At 55.6% G+C, this 9,186-nt stretch overlaps 2 protein-coding genes across 2 annotated transcripts; one reads left to right on the plus strand and one right to left on the minus strand.

Moving 5' to 3' along the window:
- Positions 1–3,388: 3,388 nt before the first annotated feature.
- Positions 3,389–6,466, plus strand: COCSUDRAFT_37904 (aluminum resistance; the record flags this gene model as incomplete). The annotated part of the gene is made up of 8 exons (XM_005644695.1): positions 3,389–3,436; positions 3,534–3,710; positions 3,939–4,091; positions 4,353–4,479; positions 4,611–4,783; positions 5,024–5,207; positions 5,504–5,728; positions 6,276–6,466. The coding sequence occupies 8 exons, from the start codon at positions 3,389–3,391 to the stop codon at positions 6,464–6,466; spliced, it is 1,278 nt and encodes a 425-aa protein (XP_005644752.1).
- A 519-nt stretch (positions 6,467–6,985) lies between these two features.
- On the minus strand, positions 6,986–9,186 carry COCSUDRAFT_44150 (hypothetical protein; the record flags this gene model as incomplete). The annotated part of the gene is made up of 7 exons (XM_005644696.1): positions 6,986–7,287; positions 7,555–7,665; positions 8,075–8,260; positions 8,467–8,571; positions 8,682–8,747; positions 8,892–8,949; positions 9,061–9,186. 7 exons carry the CDS (start codon positions 9,184–9,186, stop codon positions 6,986–6,988), a joined length of 954 nt encoding a protein of 317 aa, XP_005644753.1.

A 9,186-nucleotide genomic window follows, 5' to 3' on the forward strand; every position in this document is an offset into this window, starting at 1 on the left:
GCGGATGGCAAGCTGGCGATTGTGGGGGGAATGGCGGCAGGCAGCAGCAATGGCCACAGCAGCAGCAGCGGCAGCGGTGGCAGCAGCCAGCAGAAAGGGCCTCCCCGGATACAGGGCCTGAAGCTGCCGAGCAGTTGGCGGGACTTTGAGGAGGTCCCACAAGGCAGCTACATCTATGGGCAGGACGGGCGGATACAGCAGTATGAATACCTCACGGAGGCAGACGGCAGTGATGAAGTGAGGAGCACTGAACATTTGTCTGCGATTGCAGCGCTATACACAGTGGCAGCACCCCACTGTCTGACCAGCGTGGTTCAGGATTAAACAAGTCTGGTGCTGTACTGAAGCAATGATGCATGTGTGGCCTGCAGGGTGCCCAGCGATTTAAACCAGAGGACCAGCTGCTGCTGAATATGATGGCCAGCACAGGGATCGCGAGCAACAACTTATCTGACTTGGCGCAGTCCTTGGACGGCTCTGCCGGGGTACATTCCATGTCCCTCTCTTTTTCTCTTGCCCCCTGTCGTCCTTGCCCAAGATTGCCTTGCTGGCATAGCGTGCATACCATGCATATATCCCAAACCGATAGGAAGTTCTTTTCCGGTGTGCAGGTGAAGAAGACACGGCGGGGGAAGCGGGCTGGGAGAAATCTGAAGGACCGGCCGTCGTTCGAGGGGCGGCGCGTATCTACGGACAGCCGGAGGATATCCGTGGAGGGGCGTCCCTCCTTCGAGATGCCCATGGGCCCCATCGATGGCCGCGCCTCTATCGACTCCCAGCGGCCCTCCTTCGAACTGCAGGTTCAAATCATTATTAATTCGTCCAGTAGCCGCCAGTCTTGCGATAGAGCAAGCGGCCCTGTTTCAGTGACTGCTCAAACTCTGCTGGTGTCCCATCAGGTGAGCCATGTGAGGCTTTGCTTGTTGATTGATCTACAGTGGAGAATGCCGTGCTGCACAGCTGTGGGTGACGGTGGATGCGCGCTGCCAAAGGTGACAAGAGTCTGAGCGAGTGTGATTGTGCGGCAGCCCGGCGAGCATTCTCGGGCGGACAGCGACAGCTGGTGGCGGCGGAGCACAGACGGGACGTCGCCCTTCGCAGCGCCGGGGGTAAATACACCGCAGGAGGGAACACCGGGGGCGGGCTACAGCCACTGCAGCGCGCGGCGTACCTCCTCCCTGCCGGACACCCTGGCAGTCGCACCCCCCAAGGACCTCACCATCCCCGAGCACCCCGGCCAGATGGAGTCTGGCGCCGATGAGGCCTACATTCAGCGCAAGGCCGTGCAGCAGGGGATCTCAAAGGGGCCCGACGCCGTCCAGGTGATCTTCAACATTGTGATCCTCTGGACTGCCAAATATACTAAGCTTGCCAGCTTCACCTGGTGTTGCCAGCTTGGCCTGCTGCGCATGGAAGCACCTGATAGGCAAGGCAGCGATGCACAGGCAAGCCTGGCTTAGACCTTTAGGCTTGTGACAATCCAGCTTTCATTCATGGACATAAATTGCAGGTCTGTTAATTGCATGTGGGCACGTGGGCGGGTCATGACGTGGGCATGCCGCATCATGCAAGTGAGACAATGCTTTATGGTGCAGGTGCATGCACAGACGCCGGGGTACGGCCGGGCGGGCGGCAGCGGCGGCGGTGCGGGCGCGCCGCCGCGGCGCTTCGTACCGGGGCCGGCCGGCGCGGCCTCGGAAGCGGCCGCCGCTGCAGCCGCCGCCGCGGCCGCTCTTTCCTTAGGGCCCTCTTCCAGACGCTTCCTGGAATATTCAAGCAGCTCCCTTGGCAGGGTCCAGGGTCCGCGGAGGAGCCAGGATGGGGGCAGCAGCAGCAGGGTGCATCATGGTGAACCGAAAACAGCAGCAGGTGCAGCGACACAGGGTCCGCGAAGGAGCCAGGAGGGGGGCAGCAGTAGCAAGGGGCATCATGGCGAGCAGAGACCAGCGGCCGATGCAGTGACCCAGGAGGGCAAGGGTGGAGCGTACAGCGTCCTCCAGAAGAGGAGAAACCTTGAACAGCGAGTCTTGTAAGATATGTACCTTTGCTCAAGAGTTGAAGATAGAATAGAGCATGACTGATATTTTGTCTTGTTTGACATGCATAAGATTGGTCAGGTCAAGAATAGTTTGGATGAGTGAGACTCCTGGCAAGCACTGGAATCTCTTAATGACAGCACTCATTGCCGCCGAGAGCCATGTCACTGTCACTCGATATTTGTAGTCAGCGACAGGCACAAGGCCAATGACGCCTGAATGCGAGACTTTGAACCTGTCAACCAACACCAACAAATGGTTGTCTGGTGGATCATTGCCTTTTATTTCTTATAAAAATTTGGAACAGCAACCTGTTGAGGAGTTTGTTGGATGGGTGAATGAGCAGGAGTGGATGTTTTAGGGTGACTGATCAGCAGTATGGCTCAGTGGAACTGATCTGAGTGGTATTACCCGTCACAGAGAGGCCTGACACAATTGGATGACCATTTTATTTGATCATGCAATTGGCTTGTGGGCGATGCCAATTTTGCAAGCCGCCTGCAGTAAAGATATGATGCAAGTCTTGCCATGAAGCTAAAGTTTTGATCAAACGACTCGGAGCTCGGAGGTCTTTACCTCATCTTTGTGGCCGGTGCAAACACGGTGGTCACTCAGGCTACCTCTTTATCACTGTAAATTGCTCATGTGAGCACATTGTGCAGGCCACCATCTGACATCATGATCATAATCATAACGAATTATATGGTAACAATCTTCGGAAGGCCCATCTTACCACTGATAAAATAGGTGCCGCGTGAGCGCTCAAGTTGGAGTGGCATGCCACTCCAACTTGGCATCATGCGCATGCCAAGTCACGGTGCATGCAAAGCTCACAGAACACAGCTGATGACCCCAAAGGGACAGAGTTATGAATGATCGGACTCCAACCAATGCTACACAATTATGATTGGCTGACGATCTGAGCTTGTCTTATGGGTTGGGATCTGTGCATGCATGGGAAGCATTCCTTCCTGATCCTAAATTGGTGGGACCTCCAGCTTCCCCAATGTGGGAAGTTAATGCAGCCCCCTCTCACAGTCTTCTGAGATGTATAGTAACTGGCGCCTAACAATTGCTAATTACTCTGATATCTATAGTAATCGGAAAAGGTTAGACATTGTTGCGTGTCATGCTGGGCAGTGCTTTCCTCTCACAATCTATAAAACAAGTCCTGTGCACTGACGCCCACCTCTGCAGATATGATTACGGGCGCACAGGCCTCCTAACTGTCCATAGATGTCCTCTGTCATTGCATAGTAATGTTAACAGACGGAGAACGCTCACCATCGTAGCTGGTGAACGACGTTCTGCCAACCGAACACACTGGTCTCAAAGCGAACTTTCCAGTGCAGATGCTGCGGCGACATCATCTCAATCCCGAGCAGCAGCCCATGTTGTACGTGTCACTGCCCAGAAGGCATCCTAGCAGTCTAGGCTCTCATCTCATGACTCTTTCTGCAACACATTGCGAGAAGATGCTGCCAATGCCTGCCTCAGGTGTGGGATGCAGCAGCAGATCTGGCCCCGACCTTCAGCCAGATAGATAATGAGCTTGTAGCGCACAACTTGAGGCGGGCGCAGGCAGCCATGAGGGGGGCCCGCCTGGGGCCCCACCATTTCAGCGGCTCCACTGGATATGGCCATGGCGACCTGGGCCGCGCAGCTCTGGATGATGTAAGACTCTTAATGTTCCTGCCTGCATCGTGCTCACCCAGCCCTCATCTGTTGACGTCAGTGAAGAGTATTGCCCTTGGAGCAACCATCCAGCCATGGAGCAACGGTCCTGCGGATCAGTCAGTCAGTCAGCTTCCAGCCAATTCAGGGCTGATCGGATGCCTGACTCTCCTTGTCAGAGTCAGCGCCCAGCATGACATCCGGATGACAATTGCCTGGGGGATGCAGATTATGGCGGAGGTGATGGGGGCAGAGGCGGCGATCGTGCGCATACAGTTTGTGTCAGGCACGCATGCAATCTCCACGGCGCTCTTTGCAGCGCTGCGCCCGGGGGATGAGCTGCTGGCGGTGGCAGGCAAGCCGTATGACACTCTGGAAGAGGTGTGCCTTGCCTTCTTCCTGGGAGATTCTCTTCTCGGTCAGATTGCTGGTGTCAAGCAATTGGGTAATTTTTGGTTCTTTGGGCACTTGCCCATGTCAGCATGCCCTGTGTGCAGGAGACAGGGCTAAGGGGGCCGCCTCCTGCCATTCTCAGAGAGAAAAGCACTGCTCATGTCTCAACACAAGAGCAGCAGATGCGTTGCTGTTCATGCTTGGTCGTATCACCCTAAGCGAGCTCATACGGGCATGTCCTGGGTGCAGGTAATAGGGCTAAGGGGGACGTCTGGGCATGGCAGCCTGAGGGAATGGGGCGTTGCCTACAGGGAATTGCCCCTTGCTGAGGGCGGCGATATTGACTGGGCAGCCCTTGCGTCAGCCATCACTCCGAGTGAGTCTGCAGCGGTGCAGCCATGCACCACTGTCAAATGCAAGCACTCCTTGTGCTTGTGCTTGTGCATGTGCTTATTTCATCATAAAGCAATTGTCGGCTTGCTGACAGGCTCTACGCACTGCTGTGAGCAGAGACGAAGGTGGCCTCGATTCAGAGGTCCTGCGGCTATGCGCTGAGACCCACGCTGAGCATCGCGGCCATAGAGCGAGCCGTGCGCATCATCAAGGAGCAGAGCCCTGACTGCATCGTGGCCGTGGACAACTGCTACGGAGAGTTCACTGAGGACAGGGAGCCATGCGCAGTGAGCCTCTACCACTGACTCTGATGTTACACTTTTATTGTGTCAGAGTACAACACCTGAGCTCATGCATGTGTTTGACTAAGAACAGGAGATTGTCGAGCACAGCTTGCTACTGAACACTAGAGCAATAGAACCAACACTTCACCAAGGCCCTGCATAGGTTCCTCCTCTCTTTGCACTGTTACTCACCCTGCTGGCCTGTAGGTTTTTGCTCTCCGAATCTGGTGATGTGGGTGTCAGGTGGGCGCTGATCTGGTGATGGGCAGCCTGATCAAGAGCCCGGGGGGCACGATCGTGCCGGGTGGCGGCTACATTGCCGGCCGTGCGGATCTGGTGGCGGCTGCGGCCGCTCGGCTGACCGCGCCCGGCGTTGGCACCGATGCCGGCGGAGTCTCCGGCTCCACCCTGCGCCTCATGGCCCAAGGTTGCTGTCCTTCTATTTGCCAATCTTCTCAACTGACAGCTGTTGAGCCCTCTCCCTCCTTCTCTGCGCCTTGCCTGGCAGATTGATCAGTTTGCCCAATATGAAACCAGACATCCCGGAAAAATACTGCTGCTGCGTGTTCCCGTCACACCAGTAAATGTCGAACAAAGCAGAAGAATGGGACCACACATAGTCTAGACTTAATTTTTCTAATGTGGGGGTGTCTTCTGAAGCGTGCCATTTCTTGCTGGAGGGTCTTGTCATGGCTGTGCTGACGCCTGGAACGGCCTGCGCAGGCCTATTTTTGGCGCCTCAGATGGTGGGCGAGGCGCTGAAGGGCGGTCGACTAGTGGCCGAGGTGATGAGTCGCGAGGGGTACGCGGTGGCACCGGCGGGGCGCGTTCCCTCCCCGGCCTCCTTCATCACCGCGGTGCAGGTCGGCAGCGCCGCGCGCATGTGCGCCTTCTGCCGCGCTGTGCAGCGCGCCTCCCCGGTCGGCTCCTACATCGAGCCCGTGCCCGGTGAGTCATGCCTGACACTTTGCCAGCCCTGGTTGACTGTTACAAGCCGGTGAGCTGGTGTCTCTGGATGGGTGGATATACCTGTACCGCATGATCTCTTGCCAGCCTTGGTTGACTGTTGAAAGCTGGTGAGCTGGCGTCTCTTGATGGATGGACCTGGTGAGCTGTGCCTATCCCCTCTTGATATTTTGCCAGCCGTTGTTGACTGTTGGAAGTCGGTGAGCTACTGTCTCTTGATGGATGAAGAGGCGCGCAGCACCTGTGGCCATCGGCGCTCTCGATGACAGCACACTGCAGCTCGTGTACCTGGCTGGTGCCGGCCATAAACCGCTAAGCACACATGTATAAACCATCTACTGCTGCAATATAAGCTGCCCTTTTCATTGGGGTTGAAGCTGAGCTCTCGAACAGAGCTTAGAAGCGCCTTTCCTTGTCTATCATACTGCCGCACCTCCAGGTGCTGTTTCTGAAAATTCAGAGAAGATTTGCACGCAGCAAGAGCAGTGTGTGGTTCACCGAGGGAAAGGGGTGCTGGATGGGTGTGCAGGGGTCACGCCGGGGTACGATGATGAGGTGATCTTTGGGGATGGGACGTTCATTGACGGTAGCACAGCAGAGCTAAGCGCGGATGGGCCGCTGCGGCCGCCGTATGTGGTGTACTGCCAGGGAGGCACCCACTGGACGCATTGGGCTGTTGCCCTGGAGTCCATTGTGGAGGACATGCGCGCTTGTGCTTGACGATATAACTCATTGTGTAATCTTCACAAGCCACGGTCCCTTTGCCTCCTCGCAAGCTAGTATGGACTTACATTTGGACCTAGCAATTGCTAAAAGATCCAAATATTCCCTTTGGATTGGTATTAAGGCTTTCATCTGTGCAAGTTTGAACAACCAAAATCCAACTTCTGCATTCAAAAGCCTCCGCTTAGTGAAATCGTCGCATGTGCGCGGTGTGAATAAACACAATTTTGTCCTAAACCCTTTCCTGACCAATACCTGGTTCATTATCATTTGGAGTACAAGCCATTCAAAGCATTGAAAAAAAACAGTGTACAATGCACTTCACATCAAGCTTTTAGTATTCAGATCTGTGGACATTCGACACTCCTCGATTGTAAGCCAGAAGAGCCATGCTCTCTTCGAAGAACAGGAACGCTGTCCACTAAAGGGTCCTCGTTCGTGGGGACATACTGATCCTGACAGACAGGCGATCTGCAGAACAACAGGTGAGCATGCGGACGTGCCGATGTTGGCCGCCTATCCAAAGATGCTACTGATGGACTTGTAGCCGCTGCCGGGTTGGCGGCCCGCGCCGGTGGCCGGCCCGGGGGCGGCCGCCGGCGCTAGCGCAGGCGCAGCCGCCGGCCGCTTGGCGGGCGCCTTGGAGGGAGCTGCGGCCGGCGCTGAGATCCCCCCGACAGAGTAGCTGCTGACTGGCTTATCTGAGGCCCCCCTCTGAGAGTGGGAGGACCTCGGCGCCGCTGCCGGCCGGAACGCTGCCGCCACGCCGCCGAGCCCCGGAGCTGGCGCGTACGCGGGCGCTCCTGCACCCTTGCCCCCTGCATTGCGCACCACTTCAACTGTCAGACTCTATCAACAAGTACACCGCAGTAGCGTACTAGTATTTTCCTGTTCTGGACAACACCTCACTTGTCAGATGCCACTAATATAATGTACCGCACACCTGATCATGTGAATTGGATTCACCATAACATCCTGGTACTCAATCAAATTTTTGCAACACTCAATCAAGCCCAAAATTGTCTTACAAGAGTACGCATTGCTGAGAACATGCCTCAACAAGTCTTGATAGGTGGGGAGCACACCTCTGGTGCCGACATTCTGCTTCGCAGCAGTTATAGCCTTTGCTGGACCGGGCGCCGGTGCACCGATCTTCCTGCCCGGCTTGCTGACCGGCTTGCTGACCTTCTTTGCTGCTACAACAAAGAGAAAACACCATCAGCCAAGTCTCTCAGAACATTTGAGGTCTATTCCTCCCCGTGAAGCAGCTATTCACCCTATCCAAGCGCCTCAAGCCCACGGTGTGACACATCAGCATCCATCCAAGGGGGAACATGTGAGCACTGTAGTACTCATAATTGTTTTTGGCCAAGAAGGGTGGAAGACCCTTTCTCCCAAGATTCAACCCCTATGGAAATTTGAGACCTGACTCGGAAAGCTCTCGACAAGCCGAATCCATTGGAGCATGAATCCTGGCGTTTGTGGAGTCAGGAAAACCTCTGAAGGTTGTTTTGAAAAATTTCTTGCACCGCAGGCCGTGTGGTTTTTTCCTTGAGTGCTACAGTATGGGCAAAATTCAGCAATCTCAGAGGGTCGGGGGCTCACCAGCTGGGCCTGGCACAGGTGCAGTCCCCGGGAGGCCGCCCGCCGTTTTCACCTTCTCACTCGCAGCCGGAACTGGTGCGGGCGCCATTGTGAGCCCCCCCTTCAGCTTCATTGGGGCCTTGGCGGAGGGCGCGGGAGCAGGGGCCTTCACAACGATTGTAAAGGCCGGCTTGCTTGGGGTTATACCTGCAGACCATTTAACAATCAGCATCCAGCCAAGAGCGTGCGCACACACAGAGAGTGAAGGGCAGACTCTCTCGGTCAAGGCATTGTGCGTCGCCTTTTGCCTGCGATCCGTGCATCTGCATGCCTTGTGCCACAGCGTATCGGACGCCAAAATGCAGAGGCATGATGCGCGCAATTAGTGTGTGATATGGGCAGCAATGACTCACCGACTGCGCCGACGTCCAGCGCTCTTGATGTAGGGACTGCTGTTTTGCGCGAGGGAAGAGGTGCAGGTGTGGGCGCTGTGACTGGGGCAACAGCTGGCGTGGAGGCTGCAGGTGACCCAGACTACTCTCAATCTTTGTTGACAGAAAATAAGTCTACGATGAAAGGTGGACATGCTGGGCAAGATGTATGGGAGAAAGGGGTGAACGTCCATTACCTGCAAGATCCCGTCTAGAGAAGAAGTGGACTGAGGATGTGGTCGCCTTGTGCCGCTCATGATGTCCTACAGCCAAAATCAAATTGTTCAGGTCCTGTACATGCATTGCATCTTGACATGCATGCAAAGATTGATATCACCTTTAGAGGCACCACAATAACCAACCGCCGTGTGGCACACTCTGAAAAAGGGATGTGGCGAGTGGCTCACCTGCTACCATTAGAAGGATCATGCCGAGGAGAGAAGTCGCTGCCAATAGCCGTAGGTACTGCACCAAAGCAAACAATCTCAGGAGACTTTCAGGCTGCCATGAGCGGTGAAGGTGCATTAGAGTGTGCCCTGACAATGCAGCGCTGAGAAGCTGTCTGAGGGCACCCACCACATAGCTGCGAGCCTGTGAGTCCTGCACAATGCTGGAAGATGTGCTGCGAGGTCGCACGACCTGTCCATGGTAGTCGTCCAGTGACCCCAACAAGATACCCCCACTCCTTTGCCTGGAGGTCAT

This window comes from Coccomyxa subellipsoidea, assembly GCF_000258705.1.
Source record: "Coccomyxa subellipsoidea C-169, whole genome shotgun sequence".
Classification (NCBI taxonomy): Eukaryota; Viridiplantae; Chlorophyta; class Trebouxiophyceae; family Coccomyxaceae; genus Coccomyxa; species Coccomyxa subellipsoidea.